The 26163-nt window shown below is 53.8% G+C and overlaps 2 protein-coding genes across 10 annotated transcripts in view; one reads left to right on the forward strand and one right to left on the reverse strand.

Moving 5' to 3' along the window:
- DOT1L (DOT1 like histone lysine methyltransferase) overlaps positions 1-13394 on the reverse strand; it is a 64982-nt gene extending 51588 nt beyond the window's left edge. The window contains exon 1 of one of the 4 annotated variants that reach the window (XM_072787965.1): positions 13254-13394. In XM_072787965.1, coding sequence (XP_072644066.1) covers positions 13254-13334 — 81 coding nt within the window. In that variant the 5' untranslated portion in view covers positions 13335-13394. The remainder of the gene's footprint in view (positions 1-13253) is intronic. The other 3 variants (XM_072787964.1, XM_072787967.1, XM_072787966.1) reach the window with 3 other exon arrangements.
- A 412-nt stretch (positions 13395-13806) lies between these two features.
- On the forward strand, positions 13807-25761 carry LOC140611147 (uncharacterized). 6 transcript variants are annotated; one of them, XR_012012476.1, is made up of 6 exons: positions 13807-14077; positions 14580-14747; positions 15582-15691; positions 16128-16216; positions 24516-24655; positions 25243-25761. XR_012012476.1 is itself a non-coding variant. In XM_072787980.1 (5 exons), exons 1-4 carry the CDS (start codon positions 13838-13840, stop codon positions 16210-16212), a joined length of 603 nt encoding a protein of 200 aa, XP_072644081.1. In that variant the 5' UTR covers positions 13812-13837; the 3' UTR covers positions 16213-16216; positions 16776-17206. The 6 variants fall into 6 exon arrangements, 2 of the variants coding, with proteins under 2 accessions (XP_072644080.1, XP_072644081.1); XM_072787980.1 differs by lacking the exons at positions 24516-24655; positions 25243-25761 and adding an exon at positions 16776-17206 and having other exon boundaries at positions 13812-14077; XM_072787979.1 differs by lacking the exons at positions 24516-24655; positions 25243-25761 and having other exon boundaries at positions 13810-14077; positions 16128-17206.
- Positions 25762-26163: the final 402 nt, after the last annotated feature.

Consider the following 26163-nt stretch of genomic DNA (forward strand, 5'->3'; position numbering starts at 1 on the left):
TGGTGACCCGTGATCAATGATTCTATCTCATTGAAAACTCAGATGATTAGCACTTTTTAGCATAGTGTTTTTTCTTTAAGAAATATACATGGTCTCTTTTTTAGATGTCCATCATACTATTGCACACTTACTAGATACCATACAGCATAAACATGACTTTTATATAACTGGGAAACCAAGTAATCCCCATGAGTCATTTTACTGAGACATTTGCTTCACTGTGGTGGTCTGGAACCAAACCAAGACCCCCGATGTGTGTACATGGGACTCGAACAACTCAAAATAAAGACAATAAGGCCATTAAAACATGAACTGACACGGTCACTGCTACAGAGAAAATACTCCAATGGCCAGCCTGCAAGGACACAAAAAGACGCTCCACCTCCTAAGCCAGAAAGGGACACAAATCTAAACCGCAAGAATGGCTAGAGTCAAAATGATGGACACTAAGTGTTGGGGTGGGGAAAAAAGAGCCTTCACACCTGGCTGGTGAGAATGTAAAATGGTGCAGCCACTGTGGAAAGCGCCCTGGCAGTTCCTCAAATATTTAAACAGAATTTCCATATGGTCCAGCAATTCCACTCCTAAGTACACACCCAAAAGAAACAACATACATCCACACAAAAATCTGTATGCGCACTCAGAGCAGCAGCATTCCTAACAGCCAAAAAGTGGAAATGCCCCAAGAGTGTCCATCGACAGATGAACAGAAAAACACAACCTGTCCACCAAACACACACATCACTCGGCTGCGAACAGGAGTGAGACTCCCACACACACCACCCTGGGAACAGACCCTGAGCCCACAACGCTCAGGGACAGAACCAGACACAGAAGGCCCCACGGGGTGTGAGTCCACATGTGTGACACATCCAGGATGGGCTTGTCCCGGGGAGGGGGCTTGTTGGTGCCAGGGAGGAAAGGAGGATGGGGTTTCTTTGCAGGTGACAGAAGGTTCTGGAATTGATAGTAGTAACAGTTGCACAACTCTGTGAATATTGCACACTCTAAATGGGTGAATTGTCTGGTATGTGAATTATACCTCAAAAAAGCTGTTAGCAACAAAAAAACATCCAAAAAGTGATGCTGCCAATCATTAAAAGCACTCCCTCACCCCAGGAGGAAAATATTGCGTTTCTAAGACACTCAAATGATGCCCCTACTGTGCTGCTGTCCTGCAACGTTTAACGAAATTTGATGAAACCTAGATTCACAGTCTTGGCAGGAGCTTACCTGACTCCCGGACTACCTGTCCTGAGAAGCAGACAGGACACCACGCTGTGTCACGGGGTCTACAGAGGAGACCATCAACTCACACAGCACAAGGACAAGCAGCTGCAGAGGTGATGAGCTGCAGACATTAGTCTGGAACTTTCCACCAATTCTCTCTCTCTCTCTCTCAGATCACTCTCTCTAGGGAAGCTGGCTGCCAGGTCATGAGCAGCCCCACAGAGAGGCCGATGCAGTAAGGAGCTGAGGCCTCCCTCCCGCCAGCAGCCCTGCAAGGGCACCAGCATGACCGGCTCATCTTGCCCCCGTCCAGCCTTCCTATGTGCTGGCCTCTGTGCTGACGGGAGAGACCCCTGCGGCAGGACCACCCAGCTAAGTCAGCTCTGGGATTCCTGACCGCAGGAACCATCAGAAAATAAATGTGTGTTGCTTTAAGCTGCTCAACTTTGCTTAATTTGTTAGGCAGCCACAGCTAACCAATACAGATTTTGCATCAAGGCTGAGAAGCCAGTCTGGGAGCACTGCCTAGGAGAAAAAGTTCTACAGTAACGGGACTTGACGGTGATTCTAGAAATGCCTGTAACGGCAAGGGTCTGTCTGACTCAAGTCAGCACCGTAAAGCTACAAAACAAGCTGCAAAGCCCTGTGAAGCTCCTCCCGAGCGCAAGGTAGGGGCAAGCACGCTGACAGCAGCCCTGAGCAGCCGCTATGCAGCAGACCCTTGCCAGTGCGGGGCTCACACCACTCCGCCTGTCCTCACAAGAACCCGCCGCAGCCTGCCAGGCTGACTCGGCTCACACCACATCCCGTGGACCTGGAAAGGCAGAGGTGCCTGGAATTTGATCTCATCTTGTGAGAAGATGAAATCCAGCTTTCCCAAAGCTTTAAAAGCAGAAAAAGGGAAGAAAAAAGTTTGTAACTGTGACTCCAAAGGTTTCAGAATGATCCTTTTAGGGACTGGCCAGCTGCCACTGGCAGCCCTGAGACGTGTAATTTAAGATGCAATGATCACCATAAATGATTCAGAAAGTCCAACCTCTTGGACACGGGCTCTTCTTAGTACTCCACAGGCCTTCAGGAGAGAGAGACCAGAAGCTGACCTGGAAAGGTTAGAACAGCCCCTAGGAAGCCTGGATTTATGAGCAGCCCTTGTGTTGTGACCCAGGGATACCCACCCCTCCTCCATCTCAGGAGCTCTGGAACCCTGGGTCTGCGCCCCAGCCCCAGGGTCCCTACAGCCCACCCACCCCCATTCGCACACACAGCCCACATCCCCAGCCTGGCGCAGGCCACAGCAGGACGGTGTGTTTGCTGAATTGGGGACGGACCCTCTCTTGTACCGCGAGTTGCCTCAGAACATCCGCAGGGAGCAGCGGGAAGACGTTCTTCCACATGAGCCCTGCTGAGCGAACGCAGCTAACTGGGAAAGTGGGCGGCGAGAGGCCCTCTACTTTGGGGAGTCCGTGAAAACAGCTACGACAAGGACAGCATGTTCCTGCCTCCAACCATACGGCGCGGAGGGGGACAGTCATCACATCCGGAGCAGACACAAAACTCCTCGCCAGCTCCGGTGGCCCTCATGTCCTCAGCACTGCCCGGCAAAGACGGTATGAAGGGAACACGTGCAGAGGGACAGAGCGTGGGGGAGACCCCGGCTGTCACACTAGCCCAGCCCAGCCCCCTCTCGTACCCCGAGGACAAACCCGAGAGTAAGCACCCAGGACAGCAACCCCAGGTCTGGCTCTGCCACCAGCCTGTCTCCAGCAGGTGTGCAGTTCCCCCTCTCAACACAAGGAGTGTGGACAGGAGCGTCTTTCAGATGCCCTTGTGCAAGGCAATGAGCCCAGGCTCCCGAGCACTTGGACCTCCTTCACTCTAAACGTCCGCACAGCTGGAGGGCTGTCTGTGCTGAGGGCGCACGGTGAGAGGCGGGGTGCAGAGGCAAGAGGTGAACAGAGGAGCATGTGCACAGGGAACCCGCCCACCAGCTCCATTCTCCTGACTGCCGTTTGCAACAAGAACGACACCCAAAGAGCACCCTCTACCCCCAGCAGGAATCACAGCGGGAGGGCAGAAGCCAAGAGGTCCTCTGAGGCAAGGGTCCTACACTGCGCCAACTGTCAGAACCCCCGGGGAGGCTTGTGAAGCACAGATGGGGCCCACGCACAAAGTCTCAGATTTGGCAGGTCGGGGGTCTGGGAATCTGCATTTCTAACAAGTTCCCAGGTGATGCAAACGCTGCCAGCTCCAGGACCCACTCTGAGAGCCACCACCCTGAGGAACTGTGGACTATATTCATGTGCACTGTGACACAGGAATTGCCGTGGACAGGAAGCTGATGTGCAAACAGCCCTGAGGAGTAGAGAAGGACAAAGAATGAAGGTGGGTGATGGCACACAGCAGAAGGTCTGTGTCTGTCTGCCTCGGTGGCAGGGCTTTGACCGTAGAGATTTAGTCGGAGGAGTGAAGAAAGACACAGTGCAAAATCAACAGGCGACCGGGACACTCGATCCAGGAAGAAGACCAGAAGGCCGTGGCTACAAAGCCCAGTCAGGTGGAGAGCACAGGGCCCAGGGGCCTGGCTGGGGTGTGTGCCCGCACACCTGGTACCAGGGGCAGGAAGCAGCATGATGTGGCACCTGCAGGACCTGAGAATCAGGAAGGGAGAGGCCTTCACGTGAAAATGAGCAGATGCAGGAGCGGCTGCAGACAGCCCCAGGTGTCTGCACACCCCCAGCAAGGGAAGAGCAGGGTAGCAACAGTAGGGTGCCTGCCCCGTGGGCTCTGGGAAGGCGGTGGAAGCAAGCCCCGCCAACCATACCTGAGGATGAGACAGGCCACCGCCAAGGTCGCACAACAGCCGCAAGCCTCGTATAGGAACGCAAACCCAGAGCGCCACGCCAAGCCAGGGCCATCACAGGCGGGGGAGCAGGCACGGCCAAGTGAGCTGGGTCTCCAGCCAACACACTTCACAGAGTAAGAAGCTCCACAAAGACACCAACACGGAAGCACTCCTGGGGTGCTGGAGGAGCCAGGTGCTAAGACACAGGGAGCCGGCAAAGAACGCAATGTTTGTGCTCCCTAGACGCACGTGCTAGAGCCCTGGCTCCCAGTGGAATGGTGTGAGGACACAGGGCCTTTGGGAGGTGACTAGGGTTAAGTGAGATCACGAGGGTGGCACCCCTGCTGGGATTAGTGCCCTTGCAAGGGGATGAAGGGACCAGAGTTCTCCCTCTCTGTCCCGTGGGGACACAGGGAGAACGTGGGGCCAGGACAGGGGCCCTCCCCAGGTACCGACCCTGCCGCACTGTCATCTGGGACTGCCGGCCCCCAGGACCGTGAGGCATCAGTGTCTGTGGTACCCTATTGCTGCAGTCCGAGCAGCTGCGACAATGGCCCGGGGCACAGACTGTGAAGAGCCAGCTTTCACAGGGTGACCCAAGAGGAGAGGGGGCGATGAGGAGCTGGCCTTGGAGCAGCGGGCCCCAGCCAAAGGCAGGGAGGAGGACGCACGTGGAAAGGCAGCAGCCCCAGCAGAAGCGGCAGCTGGGAACGTGGGATTCCAGCCAGCTCAGCACCCAGGCCCTGAACCTCGCTGCCCATCACCCGGGGAGACGCGGGCGGGGGGCCTCCGTGCCAACCACCACGCGGGGACACCGGCCCTCCGAGCCGCGGCGAGGCCCGGGCAGCCCACAGCTCCCCGCCCGGCTTCCAGTGCAGCTCCACGCGACCGCACAGCAGCCACGGTCCTCCCCTCGACGGGGCTCTGCGAAGGAGCCAGCTCCTCGGACGCATGGCGGGGTCCAGGGCTGGGGCAAAGAAACACAGGGGGAGCCCGGACATCCCGCACACCAGGCAGCAAAGATGGGGCTGTGGAAGGGCGCAGGAAGGCCCTGGGCCCAGGAGGAAGCCTGGAGGTGCTCCCAGGGGCCAGCTCAGAAGGTGAGCGAGAAGGTGACCAGACTGGACCCAGGAGTGAAGGCCACACGGAGGCTCTCACCGTAAGTGAGTAAGCAAAAAGCAGAGCAGGTCTTCCCAGGGAGGAACTCCCAGGAGTGGGATGCAGGGAAGAAGAAAGGCAAGGTCCCCAGGGTCCTGGACAGCCTCAACACACCCCTCCCTGGGGCTGGACAGGGGAGAGACCTGGCACCGTCACCCCGACCAGGGCTCAGGGTCAGCACCGTCTGCAGTGAGCCGAATGGACGCCAGTAGCCTCAGGGGATCCCCGAGGAGACAGCGTCCAGCCTGGGGGACTCCTACCATGGCACGATGGCCTCCAGCCCCACACAAGGGCCCCCTGCAGGGTGGGCAGGTCATGACAGGCACCAGCTTGCCCTTAATTGTGAGGGACTGGCACAGGTTGTAGCTGAGGACACAGGACAACTGAACAGTAAGGAGACCCTGGGCTGGACCTAAGCAGACACGGACACGGGGAGAGAGAGTCAGGAGCATCCTCAATGCTGAGCCACGGCAGGGATCCTGCTGCCACGGGCAGCAGAGTAAGGGGTAAGGAACTCTCTTCTATTTGTACACCACTCTTCAGTCTAAAATCCTTTCCAGGAGATCCCTGGGTGGCTCAGCGGTTAAACGCCTGCCTTCAGCCCAGAGCGTGATCCTAGAGTCCCGTGATCTAGTCCCACATTGGGCTCCTTGTGGGGAGCCTGCTTCTCCGTCTGCCTCTCTCTGTGTCTCTTGTGAAAACAAATTAAAATATCTTAAATATAAATAAATAAATAAATAAATAAATAAATAAATAAATAAATAAATAAATAAATAAAATCCTTTCCAAGTGCAAAAAGTTGCACAGGAAGGTCAGACAGAAAGTTCTCCAAACGCAGACAAACCAGAAAAGTGCTTTCAGGGTTTGCATGTGCTCTGCGCACATGCATGGCGCTCGGCCCACTATCAGCCTGCGCTCAGCTCACCCTTGCCCTCGCCCCTACCCCAGAAGGCCTTCCTATCCACCTGATAGAAACACTGCCTGCTGCCTCCTTACTTGGCAGGAACACTAGAAAGATAAACATAATACAGTTAGGGGCACCCAGCCGGCTCAGTCGGAAGAGCATGCAACCCTTGATCTCAGGGTCGTGAGTTCAAGCCCCACGTTGGGCCTAAAGGTTACTTAAAACAAACAAACAAAAAAAAGGCGTATTTGCAGTCTTTTGAATATATTAATGATTCCACTCTTCCCCCTCTGAAACTTTATATTCCTCAACTCAGAAATAAGGAAAACATATAACATAACATCCACATTAAAGAATATACTAGATCACAGTCTGACTCTGTCTAAACATCTCAAAACTCAACATGGCCAATTTGCTCTTAATAATCACTTTAAATTTCATCCAAAACCTGTCCTTTCACAGATATTACGACACGGCCCTGTGACAAAACAAGCGTTCATTCCTAATCACTGTAAAACGGAGAGTGCCACTCTGGTCTCAGTTCACGATTAAGCTACGCAGTTAATTTATGGTTTGGTCTTCACATGGCTAATTCAAGCATTTATAGTGATAGCACCTTTTCCAGTTCAAATAAGCAAGAACGCAGAAATAGACACCATATGTACAAGCAAGTGAAGAGCAAAAAACAGTAAGAAGGCTGGGGGTAGGAGGGTATTAATCCACCCTGGAGGTCAGCCTGGAGGAGAGGAAGGTCAATGTGCGGTGCCCAGAGCAGGCAGGAAGACTCTGCGAACTCCCCTGAGGCAGAGAACAGCTACTGATGGTGGTCTAGGAGGTGAACAAGGGGTCAGGTCTGCGGTTCACACTTATCCTTCAGGATGGAGTGCAGAGCGGGGCAGGGCGAGAAGCGGGGCATGAGGGGCTGGGCAAAGATGGTGGCTCAGGTGCACCAAGGCCGCTCCTGTTCAAACACGGTTACCCATCTCCACAGCATTAAACCAAGCAGGGAGCCCTTCTGCAGGAAGGCTTGCAGTCTGGAAGGAACAGGACCGCAGATGGGTCTTGTAATCTCTGTGCGCGGCTCCCTCCTTTGTAAACCGGAGCCCGTAGGGACACACCTATGCTGAGGAGCCCTCCTATCTGAGCCAGTCCTTCTCCCAGACCCACTCTCAACTGTCTGGGTCTTCAGACACCACATAACCACACAGCGAGACATCTGCGCGGGGGAGAAATCTCCCAGCTCACAGCCCTGGTGTCTACGCAGCAATGGTACCCCAGGGGGCTCTGGGCCTGCTGTCCGTAGCAGGAGGCGGCACAGGGAGAAGGTGACAGCGAGGCAAAACATCCCAATTACGCAGAGACCCACACGGTGACTATGGTTACACTGGGGCACCTGCCTGGGGTGTGCTGGTTCCTGAGCTGAGTGACGAGGAACAAGCCACTACCCCGCGATGAAGCATGGGATCCGTGAGAGCAGCAAATGCGCTCCCAGTAGCTGCAGAAAATCGGGTTCACCCAGTCACTGGTTTTGAGCTTCACTAGTCTTAAGGACTAAACTTAACGTGGCCCCTGAAATAATGTCACACTGCAAAGGGTCCAGAATAAGGGCAGCTGATGCTGCTCAGATAACTTCTCTCGGGGGAGGAGGGTGCCAAGCCAACCACTCACCTGTGACGCATCCTGGCTCTCATGGAATGTTTCTGCTCTGTGACGACAGCCAGCAATGACTCACCAGGAAGGAGGCCTGGGCTCCCGCCACCACCTCCGCCGCACCCCTCTTCATGGGGCCATGCTACCCAGCACCAACTGTGACCTGTGCAGGCCTTGCAACAAACAAGGCTTCGCAGAGGACAGGGCCACATCTAAAAGTACCTGGCCCACCATACCTGCAGCCCCCAGTGCTACAGGGCAGGAGAATCCCGCCCAACACCATCCCAGCAGCACGCCCGGCCTGTGGTACGGCCATTAGCACAGGATCATGAAGAGGCACTCCACTGAAAGAATCAATACACGAGACCCTCCAGTCACAGCAGAAAGGGCCACAGAGATCCAACAAGGCCAGCCCTAAATACAGCTTGGGGTGTAAAGAGGGAAAACCAGGGAGGGCATGCTGAGGAAAGCCTGAGAGCAGTCTGAGGGGCCAAGCACAGGCTGGTATGGAGGCATGCACGCCCACCCCACCGCTCAGCCCAGCCAGAAGGCCAGAGCAGCCGGGCCCATCAGACCTCACTGAGGCACCAACTCAGTGGTTCACAGCCCCGAGTGCTGTGCTAGGAGGTCTCCAACAAGCAGGGGGTCTGGAGGAAGGAGCCCCCACAAGGAAGGAGTGTGGAGCTGCGCCATCCTAGCAGCACCCACTGACCACCTAGTCCATCTAGTTAGGGGAACATCACTTGGCCATAAGCAGGAGCCAGGTGCCCACACATGCCACCCTGGGGACGGACCCTGAGCCCACACGCTCAGGGAGGGAACCAGACACAGGAGGCCCCACGGTGTGTGAATCCACATGTGTGACATGTGGCTCGTCCACACATGGGGAGGGGGCTCATTGAGGCTCGGGACAGTGAGTGGGGTATGAAAGCTGATGAGGATGAGTTTCCTTTTGGGTGATGGAATGTTCTGGGACTAAAGATGGCAGTGGTATGACCCTGTGAATGGACTAAAGTCCAAGGAACTGTACTTTAGATGGACAGATGGAGTGGCGTGTGAATTATAATGCAGTAAAGCTGTTACTTATAAACAAAAACCACAAGACCCACCGCTGCCCCTGCATCCTGCTGACTGTCCTCCTGGCCCCTCCCTGTGTCTCTTTCTCAACCAGCCCTTGCACCTGGCCTCTGTATTGGCACACAGGTCTGGCAGACAGCCCCGACCCCAAACCAGGTACTACAGCCCAGCATTCGCCCTCAGAGCAAGAGCAGACCAACCTGCAATGAGCCACATGCAGATCAGGGGAAACACAGAACCCCGTTAACCCCTTAAGCAGATCACAGCAAAACAACCGTCCAGAGCAGAAACCAAGCCCCCTGCGGGCTCCTGGTGCCCTGCAGGCCACGCTTCACCCCCACTAGCTGTGCCCCCTCTATCCCTAGCCCTACCACAAAGCCCAGAAAGCCCTGTCCCTCAGCGCCCCCAAAAAAGTATTGGGCCTTTAAATGACAAAGTGTTGTCTGAGCGAACATCCATCACTCACCCCTGTCCGCACCTGGAGTGAACCTAATGCTTTCTAGGCATTAGCCCACACACCCCCACGACTAGCTGAGAGGAATTCAAGCCGCACCCGAACCCTCTCTAGAGAAGAGGAAACTGAGGCTTAGGGTGGTTGCACAATAAAGCAGAGCCCTTGACCTCCCGACCTCCACTGGCAGCACCCCAGATGCTGAGCAACGGACAGCAAGAGGGACCGGTGCAATGCAGGGGAGAGGGCCTGAGAGGCAGAGGCCAAGGAACAAGGCCCAAGGGCTTGGAACTAGAAGGGTGGATCCAGGCAGGTAGGGGAGAAGACTGGATGTGGTCAGGAAGAGGGGTTAGGGGAGCAGAGGAATGGCGAGGCACTGAGGGACATACCAGAGCCACACGTGGGCCGTGGAGTGGCAGAAAGACACACACACACACCCCCGAGATGCGGCAGGTCCTCGGCAAATACACAGAATCAATGCCATGGGCTTGGGCTACGGGGAGCCCCTGCCAGTGGGAACGGCAGGGACAGCTCAAGGGGACAGGGAAAGCAAGAGACAGTCTTCTGCAAGTACAACCCTGACCCAGAGAAAGGAAACAGGAACATTATTCCCACAGGCAGGGAGCCCCAGGCACACTCTGCAGGGGAAGTCAGGCAGAGTAAGAAGTTCCCCAGGAGAGAAGTATGGGGCCAGGGCCCAGCACTCCCAGAAGCAGACTGTCAGCAGTGGGCAGGTCCCTGTATTCAAAAGAGAACCCCAAAATGCTTTGTTTCTTGTTTGTTCCAATACCAACGATACGCTCATCTTGCTCTCTGGTTGTAAGATGTCACAACTGAGGGAAGCTGGATAAAGAGAACACTGGACGTCTCTGTTATTTCTTTTTTCTTCTTAAGAGTTATTTGAGAGAGAGAGAGAGAGCGCGCGCGCGCGCACGCACATACACGCATGAGTGCACTCAATGGGGGGGGGGGGAGCGAAGCAGACCCCTCGCTGAGCACGGAGCCCAACAAGGGGGCTCAATCTCATCACCCATGACTACATGACCTGAGCTTGAACCAAGAGTCAGACATTTAACTGACTGAGCCATCCAGGTGCCCCTGTTCTTTCTTATGGGTTCAAGTGAATCTATAATAATCTTGAAATTAATAGTTTAAGAAAAAAGGGGGAGAGCTCCCAGGGGGAGACTAGGCAGGCCGGTCCCCTGCAGCCCTGCCACCGCCTCCCCTCATGAATATCCGAAGTTCCCACTCCCTGGGTCTCCTACCCATCTGGAACAGGGGACCTGCAGGCATTTGGATCCTAGGGACCAGACTATGAAAACTAACAAGCACATATGACATAAAGGCTTTCCCGATTGTCCCGCCCCGTTTAAAGCAGCTACTCCGCCCACACAAGGTTGGGTAAGGGTTAATCTGCCTTCCACCTGAGTGCGGATTAGGGAGAAGGCTCACACAAGAGGAGGTCAGCGTCAGAAAATATTTTCTGAGTCACAGGGAGGCTCACTCTGGCCGCCCACTTCAGCTACTACTCATCGCCCTGCATAAAGGGCATGACTGCTCAGAGGGCATTCATCAGAGAATCGTGGGCTCCCCAGAGGAAGCTGTAGGCGGGGACAGTCACGCTGGGGCTGCTCCCCCGCCCACAGGCTTAATAAGTCATGGAGGGGATGGACCACTCCACACGCCCTCGCAGGTTCTTGCCCTGCTGCCAGAGAGCCAAAAATACCACCACCTCCCTTCCAGTTGAGACCTGGTTTTCCCACCAAAAGCAGGGCCATGGTGAGCTGCAAGCAGGTATCCTAGAACTTGAAGTCATGGAAGGAGCAGAACTCAGCCTGCCCCCCTCCTCCTATTTATCAATTTCCCAAAAACTCTATTTCTGCCTATTTGTCAATTTCCCCAAAAGCCTGTTTCTGACTGTAGGCATTTCCCAGTGTGGGTGGTTGTGGCTGTCCCTACTTCCTCCCACAGACGCCCCCACCTCCAAGAAACCACCCATACCTTCCCCAGGGCAAAACCAGGAGCCCCTCCCTCCAGGACCACCTCAGCTGACAGCCATCTCTGCGGTGGCAGCGTAACTGCCGAACTTTTGTGTTTATAGATCACCTACTTCCCTACATTTATAAGTTTCCTGGGGATGGGAATACCATCTACTGCCCTCTGCATCCGCAGGGACACTAAGTATCCGGTAGGTGCCGGCAGAATGAATGGATCCATGAACAAACAGGCCCCGTCATTTCACGCAGGCAGTCAAATGATAATCCGATCTTCTGAAAAGTTAACTTACGAAGCTGTCCGTTTTCTTAACGTGTTCATCACTGAATCGTCACAAAACGAAGCCTCCTAAAAGGACTGCCCCTCCCTCTTCATGAGAAAGCAAACTTCCTCCTCAGCAGGGATACAGAAAATTAACAGACTTCACTACAAAGCTGTAGCAAGAGCGTTGCTTGCCACTGCAGGGAGCTGAAGACTTTGCGGGGCCCACCTGCCCACTGGCCTGGCAGTGGACAGCCACACCAGGAAAAGGCCTGTGACGCCAGGCAGAATGATGCCCTCCCCTGCCAACCGGGGGGCCTGGCCGGTGAGGGAAAGACACTCCGTAGTTCAGAACCACCGACCCCTAGAAAGCCAGGTCCCGCCAGGTCCAACACAGAAGGCCTTATTTACAACAGGCATGAACCGCCGCAGCCTTGCTCTGCTCCAAGTTAAAAACGGTGATGATGGATGGGGATGATGCGGCTGCCTGGATGAACTTTCACCTGGGTATCCAGAGCCTGGACAGTGGGTCCCGGGGCGTTTCTTCACCCTCCCAGGACTCCGCAACGCCGACCAGGGGGGGATGCACAAATGTCGCACGCAGCCTCACAGGCCTCACCGCCCTGTCCTCCTCCTGAACGCTTCCCAACACGGAAAGTCAAGTTCATGCAGAAACCTGCCTCCACATGCTCGTAGCAGCTTTATCCCTAACCACCACCCCCTACCTGCAAGCATCCCCATCCCGCGCGCGCGCTGCGGCCCAACACCACTGGCCAGCACAACATGGAAATGAAAAGATGGGGCTGGACACGGCCTTCCCATACCCACGGCAACACGGCTCTGCGCAGCCGAAGCAGCCAGAATCAAAGGCTGCCAGCTGCTGATTCCGTTTATCGGACTTTCTGGAAAAGGCATAGGGACAGAGAGAGCGGCGGCACCCGGCAGCAAAGAGGCGAGCTAGCTGGCGGCAAGGGGCGGCCGGCCTCTGCTGTCTGCTGGGGATGCATCTGTCAAAACTCCCAGAGCCGCGCTGGGCTAAAGAGTGACCGTGCTGCCTGCAAGCTGAGGATGAAAAAAAATAGTAATAAAAATAACAATAATAATTCGGTTTTAAAGAATGCGCCGGCCAGCCAACGGGCGCGTGCGGAGCGCTGTCACTAGGGCGGAGCGGCGGGGGCCGGCGGGACGGTTGGAGTTTTGAAGGTTCTCCCCAGTTTCGTCACCTCGGACGTCGGTCTTCCCGCCTTGCGCAGGGCTCGGGCGGCCGGACGGACGGACACGCGCGCGCACACGCACAGACACACGGACACACGGGCGCTGCCCGCCGGAAAAGCCAGGGCCCGGGCTCGACCTCGCCTCCGGCCGCAGGAGGAGCAAAAATAGAAAAACTCCGGCGCGCGCCGCGGGCTGGAAGCCGCGAAACCCCGCGGCGGCGGAGGGCGGGGGCCGCCGACCCCGACCCCGCCCCCGCCCCCGGGCGCCGGCGCTCCCCAAAACCTGACACCCCCGGAGCGCGCGAGGGCCGCGGCGCGCGGGCTCCCCCGCCGGGCGCCCCGAGGCCCCGGCCCGTCCCCCCCGCGGGTCCCCGGCTCCGCAGCCCGGCGCCCCCCGCGCCCGCGCCCGCCCCGCCCCGCAAACGGCCCTCGGGCGGGGGCTCCGCGGGACCCGGCGGGGGCGGCACTCACGTAGACCGGCAGCGGCCACGGGTAGACGGCGGGCTCGGCCCCCACGGGCGACTTGAGCCTCAGCTCCAGCTTCTCCCCCATGTCGGCGCGCGCGGCCGCCGCACCATGCTAGTCGGGCGGCTGGGGGAGGGGCGCGGCGCCGCCGGCGGGGGGCGGGGCGGCGGGCGGAGGAGGGCGGGCGGAGCGCGGGAGGGCGGGAGGCTGAGGGGAGGGGGCTGGCCTGGGCCTCGGCCGCGCCGCCGCCGCCGCCGCCGCCGCCGCCGCCGCCGCGCTCCCGTCCGGCCCCCGGCTCCTCTTTGTGGTCACAGGCCCGGGGCCTCCAGCGCCGCCGCCATCTTGGGCCGGCGTGAGGCGAGCACAATGAGCCGGGGGCCGGGCCGAACCATTCGCCGCGCGCGCGCGGGGGGGGCCGGCGCGAGGAGGCGGCGCGCGCCCGCTGCCCCGCCCGCCGCGCCGCGCGCGCCCCCCCCCGCCGCCCGCCCCGTGGGCTCGCCCGCACGCACGCACGCACGCACGTCCTCGGCTGCCCTCGGCCGCCCCCGCCGGCCCGACGCGGGGACCCGGGGAGACCCCGCGGGCCGGGGATGACAGGCTCGAGCCCCGCCCCGGAGGAGCGGGGGCCCCTCCCTCCGCGCGCCCGGGGCCGCCGCGACTCCCGCCGGGCCGGGACGCCCGCCGCGCGCGCTGGACGGAGGAGCGTGTGCGGGGGGCGCCGGGTTGCCGCTCGCTCGGTGCGGCGGCCTCCGGGCCCTGGCTGCGGCGTCGGCTCTTCCCTGCGGATTTTCTGGCTGGACGTGAACACGACTCAAGTCCCTCAAATAGCAGTATGTGCGGGTGTATAATACGGAGCTGTGCGTTTGTGCGTGTGCGCCATGTGCGGTGCAGGTGTCTGCTCACAGGCGTGCGCGTGTCGCGCCCGTGTGTACCTATGTTATCCGTGCAAGCCTGTACACACAGCGCGTGCCATGCCTGCTCACCTGTATGTGTGCACACATCTACATATGCACCTGCGTGCCGTGCATGCCTGTGCCTGTTGTGTACGTGTGCATATGTCTGCACATGTGCATTGCATGTTTTATGCGTGTGGGTGTGTTGCACGTGTATACAGGCCGCATGCACACCTATACGTCTTTGTGTGTGTGTGTGTAGACGCGCACGCACAGACTTTCTACGGATTCTCGCGTGTCTGGAGAACCCTGATACACCTGTTATAATGGAGCCCCCGCTATGTGTCAGCAAGGGAGCCACACACACCTGCCCTTTCGGTACCTCCCTGAGGTGTCACAGCTTCCCAGGAGCGCAGGTGATGGTGTCCGTTCTTGCCAGGTGAGGAGCCTGAGGCGCAGTGACCTGCCCAAGGTCAGGCAGGTGGAAGGTAGAGCTCTGACAGCGCCGCAGTACCGCAGTGGCCGCCCGATGCAGAGGGAAAGAGGAGAGGTCCGAAAGACCAGCTGCAGTAGCTTCCATTTATTGGAAGCTCTAGACCAAGGCCAGGTAACCGAGGGCATTAGAAGTCAGGACAGTGGTTACCCCAGGGGTCAGAGGGGTTACGAAGGGACATTCACCTGTGAGAAGGTATCTGTCCTGCACTTTATGTAGGTCTGTCAATACAAACCTTTCTAAAAACAGCCCTGGTTGCTCTGCAGAGAATGGGTCCGAAGTTTGGGTGGGGCGGTAAAGGAAGAAGCAGGAAGAGGAGTGGGGGGGCCAGACGGTTACCCAGGTGACAGGGAGGGAGGGCTCCGGAGAGGGACAAACCTCCCATGGATCACACAACCAACCTGAACTTTGTGAGCTCAGGACAGCCTGCCAGGCCCTAGAGACGAGGGTTAGGGTCCCCAGCCTGAGGAACCCAAAGCCCAGAGCCACCCCTTGTCCTCCCAGGGTGGAAAGCCAGTCAGTCATCTCGGGGTCCCCGGCTCTCAGGCTATTTTTAGCTTCCATCCGTCCCATAGGACACAGAGGCAGCCAAAGCATGTGTCTCAGGAAACACCCTCTCTTCCTCCTCCCTCCTCCCGCCTCCTCCATCTAGTCCCCTCCCTCCCCTCCCTCTATCTATTATCTACCCTCTCCTTGCTGCGCAGAGACCCCCGACCAGGGACCTTTCAGACGCTGACTCCGGCAGCCAACCAGAGTGGCCACAGACAGCTGCTTCCCATCCCACCCCTCCCCTGCCTGCCCCACACCATCTGAGGGATGTCAGGCCAAGCCCTGGAGGAGTGCGACCTTGGCCTGGGGCCATCAGCACGTGCCTTTCCCCTGCTTAGAACATTCTTCCTAAGACTCCTCCCTCTGCCATTAGTCTGGTTCTCTGTTCACATCCTCCAGAATCTTCCTGGACCCCACAGACAAGGTGGGGCCGCAGAGTATGCTTTACACCTGCTCCGTACCCACAGAATTCCAATCCTGGCCCACCCTTCCCTGCCGGCTGACTTTGGGTGAGTCTCTGAACCTCTGCTGATTTCCTCATTTGAGCAGCTGATGCCAGCAGTCCCTGCCTCAGGATGTTTGAGAGGGTTGAGTCAGTTACCACAGAAAGTGCTAGAACAGTGCCTGCCTGGTACAAAGAAGTTATTTGCCATCAGCATTGCTGTTGGTACCGTTACAGTGGTTCGTAGGGTGACCTGCCATCCAGTTTGCCCAGGACTGTCCCAGTCTTGGCACTTGGAAACATGGGGAACCCCTCTGTTCTGGGCAGAGACGGCTCATCAGTCTACTGAGCATTTAACTTCCACCCCCACGCAGCTGGAAAGGAAATCTCTCCCACCTGCCTTCCTTCCTGGGAACCTTCACCCGTCCACTCATCTCTTTGCTCACCTCCTTTATTCGACAAGCATTTCTTAAGCATCTGCTACAAGGCAGGTCCTCTTCCAGATGCTGGGAACATAGCAGCCCGGACAGTGGATGGAAACCCATGCCCTCACAGAGCTCGCGTCCCAGAAAGGGCAGCAAACGATAAGCTGGTAAGACTTAATTTAGCATGTGGGGATGGTGCCGAGGAGACCACCGAAGAGAAGGAGAGGGAGAAGGGGCAGCTTTAAATGCAGGTCCTGAAACGAAAGGGGCCCACACGGGCTGCCCCAACACAGCTGCTCTCACCTCAAGCAATCCTGCCCCTCAGGGGACACTGGGCCATGTCTGGGGACATCTCTGCTTGTCACAACTAGGGGTGAGGCTGACATCGAGTGTGTGGGGCCAGGGATGCTGCTCAAACCCCACAGCGCCCAGGACACCCCCCAGAGAACAGCCTGGCCCCAATGTCAGCAGTGCCGATGGGGAGACTCTGCTCCAACATTATTCTGACCAATTAGTTCCCCTAGAATCCTGCCAGGGCGGGGACTCCATCAGCCAAGGGACTGCACCCTTGGAGGTGATGTAGCGAGAGGCAGCCAGGCCGGGCTGAGACAGGCCCTAGGGATGAAACGACAGGCGTGTGCGCCCATCCACATGGCACTCAGAGCTGGAGAGGTAGTGCCGGCCCCCCACACACTACAGCCTCTGTCACCCGCCTGGGGCTGCTAGCTCTTTGCAGAATCACCTCTTCTGGCCACAGAAGTTCCCCGGAGTCGACGCTGAGATCAAGGACTCGAGTGCAGGTTGATGATTTGAGAGGCGCAGAGAAGAGCCTGGCATGGGGGAAGGTGGGAGAGGGAGAGACAGGCGCGCTCTGCCACCAGCGGCCGCAGTGGGACCCCCACCCTTGCACAGGCACTGGGGATATGCAACCGCAGAGCTGAGCTTGAGCCCACCAGGGGTCAGAAGGGCTGGGTGCCCGGAGGGGTGACTGTGCTTCGTGCCCTGAGCCATGCACTTAGACACGGCTAAGACGGTAACTACACTTACATTGGTAAGCATTTCATGATGTATATAATTTTCAAATCACCTGTACACCTGAAACTAACACTATAGCATGTTAATTATGCTTCAATAAAAAATAACGTTTACCATCTTAATCATTTAAAAATTTTTAAGCATATTTTATCGCAATTATATTTAAAAAGTGGAAGCGAATATAATCATGATAACCAGCTTTGCAGACAAGGATAGGCCTCTGTCCCAGAAATATAGAACCCCCTGAGAACCCTCTCTCGGTATTCCTGTTGTGTCATTTGCTTTGTCCTAGGGTCAGTGAGATCACTCTTGGCAAGAGTGGGTGCACGGATGCATCTGTGTGACAGGGAAGGAGGATCACAAATCTGTATGCCAAGTTAAAGGTCATCCAGCAGATGAAACTTTAAAAAGTGTCCTCATGGAGAAAGATGGACACGATAGGTTGTATTTAAAAGAGCAGGGTGCAGATTAGCATGAGCAAGTTCATATTTGTATTTAAATATACATATATACGTATATAGGTACGTAAACATACTTGCAAATACGTTGCTCTGTAGGTTAGCAGTTTGGACCGAGCCCAGATATTTCTCCTGCTGGTCTTGCCTGGGATTTATTCACATACATGTGGCCATTCAATGGGCCAGTGATAGGCTGGTTGGTCTAAAGGGCTTCAGCTGGGCTGGCTCACCTCTACTTTCTGGTCTCATCTTCCAGTAGACGAGCCTTAAGGTGTTCTAATGTCAGTAAGAGGATAAGGATGGAGGCTTCCAGGGGCACCCGCGTGGCTCAGTCTGTTGGGCATCTGAATCTTGGTTTCAGCTCAGGTCATGATCTCAGGGTCATGAGATCGAGCCCCAAGTCAGGCTCTGTGCTCAGCGTGGAGTCTGCTTAAGACTCTTTCCCTCTGCCTCTGCACCTCCCCCCTAAAGTAAATAAATGGGTTAAAAAAAATAAAAAAGAATGGAAGCTTCCAGACCTCTTGAAGTTATTTTGAGAGACTTTAAGGGCACATACTTTCTCTTTTAAAGAGGGTTGGCTTAGGATAGGGTCTAAGCCAGCCCACTTTCTTATTTTTGTAAAGTTTTATTGGAACACAACCATATGCATTCATTTGCACATCAACTACCACTGCTTTTCCACCACCACTGCACAGTTGAGCCAACATATTGACTCCCTGGTCCTTTACAGAAAGTGTGTCAGCCCCTGATATGAGGCACAAGCACACTTGCCTCTTGGAATCAGCTGCCTTGCCATGCATGCCTACCACGCATGCTTGCAGGGGGCTGGGGCAGAGCACCCCCGTCCCCAAATGTAACACCCCCTCAATTTTCCTGCACCATTTGGCTCCAGGGGCTGTGGTTTGCTGATCCTCTGGTTTAGGTTATGGGAGCTCAAAGCACAGCAAACAGTGGATTACCTCCCCATCCTTCACCCCATGCAGGATCCCAGCCCTCCACTCTGTAACACAGGTATTTTCTTCTAGTGGAAATTTAGCTCATGACCATTTCCACTACACTGATGATCAGCTTTTATGACACACCCCACAAGGCCCACAAATAGTTTTGTTTTGTTTTTTTTTTTTTCTCATGGTAAAGACCAACAAGCACAGGATAACATCTGATTGCCAGATGCTCTGGGAAATCTCGGTGAATTCACCAAATTTTCCCCAGCAGGGAAATGGTGAAGCTGCCAGCTGGTGGGGGCCCACTTTAAAGTCAGAAGTAGCAGCAGTAATAGGAGAGAACGGATTCCTTCTGCTCCAGGATCCGGGTCCCTGTACCTCGGAAGCCCAGGGTTTTCTGAGTTCCCTGCAATAAGACTTTTTCACAACTCAACCATTTCCAATTATTGAGCACTGACTGTATGCCTGGGCTAAGCCAAGCTCTCTATACACAATCTCACTTGATCCTGCAAGGACCCCGGGGGGGGGGGGGATATTCTTTTTGTATCAGTTTCCTATGGATGCTGTAGCCAAGAACCACAAACTAAAACAACACAAGTTGGGCAGCCCCGGTGGCACAGCGATTTAGCGCCGCCTGCGGCCCGGGGTGTGATCCTGGAGACCCAGGATCGAGTCCCACATCGGGCTTCCTGCATGGAGCCTGCTTCTCCCTCTGCCTGTGTCTCTGCCTCTCTCTTCGCTCTCTCTGAATGAATAAATAAATAAATCTTTAAAAAAATAAAATAAAATAAAACAACATAAATTTACTGTCTTACATACATTGTATCTCTGGAGTACTCTGAGTAAAGCACCAGGCTAAAACCAAGGTGTGGGCAGAGCTTTGCTCCATTCTGGAGGTCTAGGGGGAGGATTCATCTCCCTGCCTTTTGCAGCTTCTAGAAGCCGCCAGCATTCCTTGCCTCATGGCCTTTCCTCATCTCCAGGGCCAGCAGCAGCTCCAGCTGCTACTTCCCTGACCATCTTCCACTTTTAAGGAGCCTTATGATTACCTTGAGTCCACCCAGACAATCCAGGATAAACTCTCATTTTAAAGCTAGCTTGTTCACAACTTCAAATCCATCTACAACCTTAGTTCCTTTTGCCACGTGACCTAACATTTCCATAAGTCCTGGCGATTAGGAGGTGGACATCTCTGAGGGACATCTACTTTGCAGGTGAAAAAAAAAAAAAAAACACTCAGGCTTGGATGGGTTTAGTGATTACCCGAGTCACAAGCGGCTAGTCATGGTTGAGCTGGGTTGGTCTAACTCCAGAGCCCAGCCTGTTAACCAGGGCTGCGACGTGCAGGATGCCAAGCGCCTGTGGGCAGGAGGAAGGCAATGCAGAGCTGAACATAGGATTCAGAAAAGCAGGAACCCAGTTTCTCACTAAGGCAGATCTACTGGAGAGCTCTCCACCCCCCAATAAAGTTCCTGGGGTCTGAGGTTACATCTCTCTCACCCACTTTAGTCCAGGCTCCTGCATCCCTGCTCCGCGCCCACCCCACCCCCGGTCCCCTCGCCTGCCCCAGGCGCCTCCACACACACTCTGGCAGGATTTGGCCGTTTAGCCTTTTCTGGGCAGCTTAGAGCTCTCCGTGGTACTGAAACACTCCCCCCATGCCCTCCCCCCCGCCCCCCACCGCTTCCCTTTCACAGCCAGGGGGTTGGGTCTCTGCTGTTCTAACTCCTACTTGTCTTGCTAACTACACCCCAGGACTCCGTTTTTTTCCAGGTCCTTACTGGGCCTCGAGTTGGGGGGTGGGGTAGAGAGGTAGTTCTAGGGCAGCCCAAGAGCTTAGAGCTTTCCTGGAACCTCTAAATATTTTCACACTTGGAGAGTCCCAACCGATGAGCAGTAAGCAGATCTGTGATTGAGGAGAGCCCTCCCTTTACTGACATATCTCTTAGGAATTATGCAAAGCACTCCTGGACAACCTCAAGTGTCCAAGTTTTGGCCTCTAAAAATTATACCAGTTGTTTTGAGCATGCTGATTCAAAACAAAGGACAAACAAACAAACAAACAAAGAAACTATTCTGTTATTTTGACCACGTGGCAGCCTCCAGAAACCATCTATCTCGTCAAGCACATAGGATTCTTGGAGTCTGCTGGTGCTGCTGTTGCTGCTGGTTTTAATTGTGGCAAAATACACATAACATAAAATTTGCCATTTTTAAGTTTACATTTTGGTGGTATTAAGAACATTTGCAGTGTTGTGTAACACCACCATCTATCTCCAAAACCTTTCATCATCTCAAGCTGAAATTCTGTCCCCATTAAACACTTACCTCCCCCAACCTTTGGCTCCCACCACCTACTTCCTGACTCCAGGACTTTCCCAATTCTATGTCATTTTTGGTTCCAGGATCCCGTCCAGGAGACTGCATGATATTTAGTGGTCATGTCTTCTTGAGCTCTTCTTGGCTGAGGCAGTTGCTCAGATTTTCCTGTTTGTTGTTTTTTTTAAAGATTTTATTTTAAATATTTTTTTTTTATTTTTATTTATTTATGATAGTCACAGAGAGAGAGAGAGAGGCAGAGACACAGGCAGAGGGAAAAGCAGGCTCCCTGTAGGGAACCCAATGTGGGATTCAATCCCAGGACCCCGGGATTACAACCTGAGCCAAAAGCAGACGCTCAACCACTGAGCCACCCAGGTGCCCGATTTTCTTGGTATTTTTTTGTTTTTGTTTGTTTGTTTGTTTGTTTTAAGATATATCATCCATTTTTAATTTTTTTATTTTATTTATTTATGATAGGCACACAGTGAGAGAGAGAGAGAGAGGCAGAGACACAGGTGGAGGGAGAAGCAGGCTCCATGCACCGGGAGCCCGACGTGGGATTCGATCACGGGTCTCCAGGATCGCGCCCTGGGCCAAAGGCAGGCGCCAAACCGCTGCGCCACCCAGGGATCCCTGTTTCTGTTTTTTAATGACCTTGACAGTTTTGAGGAGTGCTGATCAGGCATCTTGTACAATGTTTCTGAACTGGGGCCTGTCGGTGCTCTTCTTATGATTGGACTGCAGTTATAGGTTAGCGAAAAAGATGACAGAGGTTAAGTGTCATCCCAAATGAAGGGTCCATTCTAGGGGATCCCTGGGTGGCTCAGCGGTTTCGTGCCTGCCTTTGGCCCAGGGCGCGATCCTGGAGTCCCAGGATCGAGTCCCACATCGGGCTCCCGGCATGGAGCCTGCCTCTCCCTCTGCCTGTGTCTCTGCCTCTCTCTCTCTCTCTCTCTATGTCTATCATAAATAAATAAAAATAAATCTTAAAAAAATAAGGGTCCATTCTATCAATATGACTTATCACTGGTGATCTTGATCACCGGGTTGAGGTGTGTTTGTCAGATGTCTCCACTATAAGTTATTCTCCCCTCACCTCTTTCCATTTGTTTCCAAGCTGCTATGCATGCCTCACATTTATAAGTTGGAAATTATGCTCCCTCTCCTTGAGGGTTGAGTATTTATGAGAATTGTTTTTGAATTTTTCTTCCTGGGAGGTCTATTTTTCCACTAATTTCTTTAATCACTTATTTACATCAATATGGATTCATAGATATTTATGTTATAATTGAGTTTAATCCAACCTGGCTGTATTTCACTACAAAAATTGTTTCAGCTTTGGGCACTGGGCTTTCAGTTGGTTCCTGCGTCCTGTTGACATAACCCCATCTTTGTAGTGGATTTGTTTAAACACTGACTTCCTGGTACTACAAGATGCTCCACGCTCATGTTGTGTATTTCCTCAGTCTAGAAGCAGCCATCTCTCCACGGAGTCCTGGTTCCTTTTGTTGGAGAATGGTATTAGAAAATCAAGGTCTGGGTGCGGGGTGCCACGGACTTTAAGTCTTCCAAGTAATGGGACAGAGATATATGATGTGAGTCTGTATGAATAGCTTCTGTTCATCACATTAAAGATATGGTGCAGGGATCCCTGGGTGGCGCAGTGGTTTGGCGCCTGCCTTTGGCCCAGGGCGCGATCCTGGAGACCCGGGATCGAATCCCACGTCGGGCTCCCAGCATGGAGCCTGCTTCTCCCTCTGCCTGTGTCTCTGCCTCTCTGTCTCTCTCTGTGTGACTATCATGAATAAATAAATAAAATCTTTTAAAAAAATAAAGATATGGTGCAGGGAGATGCCTGGGTGGCTCTGTGGTTGAGCATCAACCTTTGGCTCAGGGCCTGATCTGGGGGTCCTGGGATCAAGTCCCACATCGGGCTCCCTGCAGAGAGCCTCCTTCTCCCTCTGCCTCTCTCTCTCTCTGTGTGTCTCTCATGAATAAATAAATAAAATCTTAAAAAATGAAATTAAATAAATAAATAAAATCTTAAAAAAAGATACAGTGCAGGGAGCATCTGGGTGGCATCTGCCTTTGGCTCAGGTCATGATCTCAGGATCCTGGGATTGAGCCCCACATCGGGGTCCGTGCTCAGTGTGGAGTCTGCTTCTCTCTCTCGCTTTGCTGCTCCTCATGCTTGTGCTCTCTCTCTCTGTCAAATAAATAGATAAATAAATAAATAAATAAATAAATAAATAAATAAATAAATAGTTTAAAGTTTAAAGATATAGGAGGGACAATGTTGTTCTCTAAAATCAGTTTCATTGGTGGGAATGCAACATCTTGCTCTTGTCTGGAGGGTCTGAACCCGCTAGGTCAAGTTGACCCATAGAAGTAGTCTGCATTTCCCATCCAGGTGAGGAGCTTCTAGGCTGTCTAGACACAACATCACACATGACAGTTTCCAAGGAAACAAAACTCCATCTCCGCAACTTAGCCCAATCTTAACACCAACCTCTTCACTCATAGCTCTGGCTAGCTTTGAGCCCGTCAAACTCTGCTTCATGTAAATATTACCCAAACTCTACTTTTCCCTCAAATCCATCATCTCTTTCCTTCCCCCCCCCCCTTTTTTCACGAGACACTCCATACATCCTCTATTATGTGGTCTCATATGCTGTGGCAAGTTAATAAATCTAACTTCCTGGGACCACAGTGGAGTCCCTGGAGGTCCGTATCAGATGGGCTTTCAGCACTGAAGCGGACAGTGGTGGGGAAGGGGTTATCCTGAAACACAGAGGAAGAAGCTGGGATTAGCTGTTGCTAATGTGAGATGAGCCATCCAGTAGCTCCAATCCACAGTTCCAGCATGAACATAAAGAGGTTGGTACGTTGGTTCATTGTTCAGACTTCCAGGGGATGTTGGGATCATTCAAGAGAAGAGAGGAACGAGACATATTTCTCTCTTCTTCATGGGAGGAGAAAAGGGAAAGAAACAGGGGGAGCGGGGCTACAGTACAGGCGGGAGCAGGTAGGACCAGGATCCACAAGCCAGAAGGGCTTTAGCGCCCAGGCGGGGATGGAGTCCTCACAAGCTTCTCCCCTCTGTCATTCCCCCATCCTCCCTGTGAACCGTCTGTGGTAGGGAGTCTCTGGAACCAGCATCGCCAGATCTAGCAATTAAATATACAGGATTCCAAGTTAGAGTTGAGCTTCAGATAAACAGCGAATAATTTTTGTAATGTAAGTACGTCCCAAATATTTAACAGGACATGCTTACAGTTAAACAAAAGTCAGTGTTCACTGGAAACTCAAATTTATTTTTTTAAAAGAAATGAGCTTTTATTTTTTTTATTTTTATTTATTTATGATAGTCACAGAGAGAGAGAGAGAGAGGCAGAGACACAGGCAGAGGGAGAAGCAGGCTCCATGCACCGGGAGCCCAACATGGGATTCGATCCCGGGTCTCCAGGATCACGCCCTGGGCCAAAGGCAGGCGCCAAACCGCTGCACCACCCAGGGATCCCAAGGGAAACTCAAATTTAATGGGCAGTCCTGTATCTCAGGTGGATCTCTCTCTTCCCCAGAAATGCAAACACCTGCCACAGGCACAGGGGGGCCTTTGGGGGAAGTGGCCCCCCTCACTTTTGGGGGCCGGAGCAGCTGTATTTACTGTCATGTGATGCTGTCATGTGATCAGAGTTCCTTCACAGGGTTTGGCTCCCTTGCCAAAGCATCCAGCCCTGTAGGTTGGAGGAGCAGCCTATCGGATGGGCGGGATTTCCAGCCAACAGAGGCCTTGGACGGTGATGAAGAGGCCCAATCAGAGCTTCCCTCTGTGGGATTTTTGAAGGTGGGACACGGAGGTTGAAATATGAGTTCAAATCCTGTCTCTGCTGCTTAGCAGTTGCATGTGGTGTGGAGGAGGGGGGTCAATCTTTGATTTTTTTTTTTAAAGATTTTATTTACTTATTCATGAGAGGCAGAGACACAGGCAGAGGGAGAGGCAGGCTCCCCTCCCAAACCCCATGCAGATGTACCAATGGTCCCAGGACCTTGGGATCTTGCCCTGAGCAGAAAGCAGATGCTCAACCACTGAGCCACCCAGCCTCTGATTTCTTTTAAAATTTTTTATTTATTTATGATAGTCACAGAGAGAGAGAGAGAGAGAGAGAGAGAGAGGCAGAGACATAGGCAGAGGGAGAAGCAAGCTCCATGCACCAGGAGCCTGACGTGGGATTCGATCCTGGACCTCCAGGATTGCGCCCTGGGCCAAAGGCAGGCGCTAAGCCTCTGATTTTTATATGAACCACGTATGGGCATCAAATGATGTACCATGGACAAAACTTAGAACAAACGCTCAACGTTTATGCTCATTATCGCGATTAGCAATGTCAATATAATGAACACCTTTGCCCTCCTTTCTTCCCATGAGATTAGGCCAACGGGGAATAGCATGACCGCGCTTCACATCTAAGAAGACAAGGACGCGCTGTCGGGTTGTGTTCCTGGTGGAGCGTTGACTAGGACCAGGCCCCTCAAGGCTTCCTAGCCACCTCCCAGGAAGCCTGACTTGCACTTCTGTTGCCACCTCACTTCTGCATCCCCCCAGCAAACCCGCTGCCTGTGGTTACCAGGACCACAAGTGATGCAAGATGATGGCTTCATTGCTGGGACCTCCTCCCCAGCTAGCAGGGCATTGAAACAGCCTAATTGGTGTCTCTGGGGGAAGTAGGGGGGAGGTACCAAATTGTTCACCCAGGAACCGGGCCTAGCCCTCGGGGACTCCTCCCCACACAGGCACACTGGGAAGGTGCTTTCTCAGTCCCAATCGGAGGACTAGGATGCAGGGTAACGGGGGAAGGCCGCTAGTATCCAAGTTCCTGGTCTGCCAGACAGGCACGTAACAATCACGTATATGCATGTGTTCATTGAATAAACATTGTTGACAGAACCGAGTGTTGGCGGGAGCAAATAGTGCTGGAAACCTCAACCACTGATGCGGGGATCATAAATTCAGATAACTGTTTGGCATTATCTACTGAAACTAAGCATAGACATAACCCATGGCCCAGAGATTCTACTCCTGGATGTGTGGCCAGGAGAAATGAGAGCACATATCCATTAAAAATATGCACACGCATGCATATAATTTAGATAAATTACACATCATCAGAATGAAACCCTTTTGCGCCTTAACAGAACGCCAACAAGAAAATGAAAAAGACAACCCACAAAATACAAGAAAATATTATCTGCATATCAGGTATCTGATAAGGAACTTGGATCTAGGATATATAAAAAACTCTTACAACTAACTCAACAATTTAAAAATAATCCAATTGAAGGGCACCTGGATGC

This window comes from Canis lupus, chromosome 19 (genome assembly GCF_048164855.1).
Source record: "Canis lupus baileyi chromosome 19, mCanLup2.hap1, whole genome shotgun sequence".
In the NCBI taxonomy this organism is placed as follows: Eukaryota; Metazoa; Chordata; class Mammalia; order Carnivora; family Canidae; genus Canis; species Canis lupus.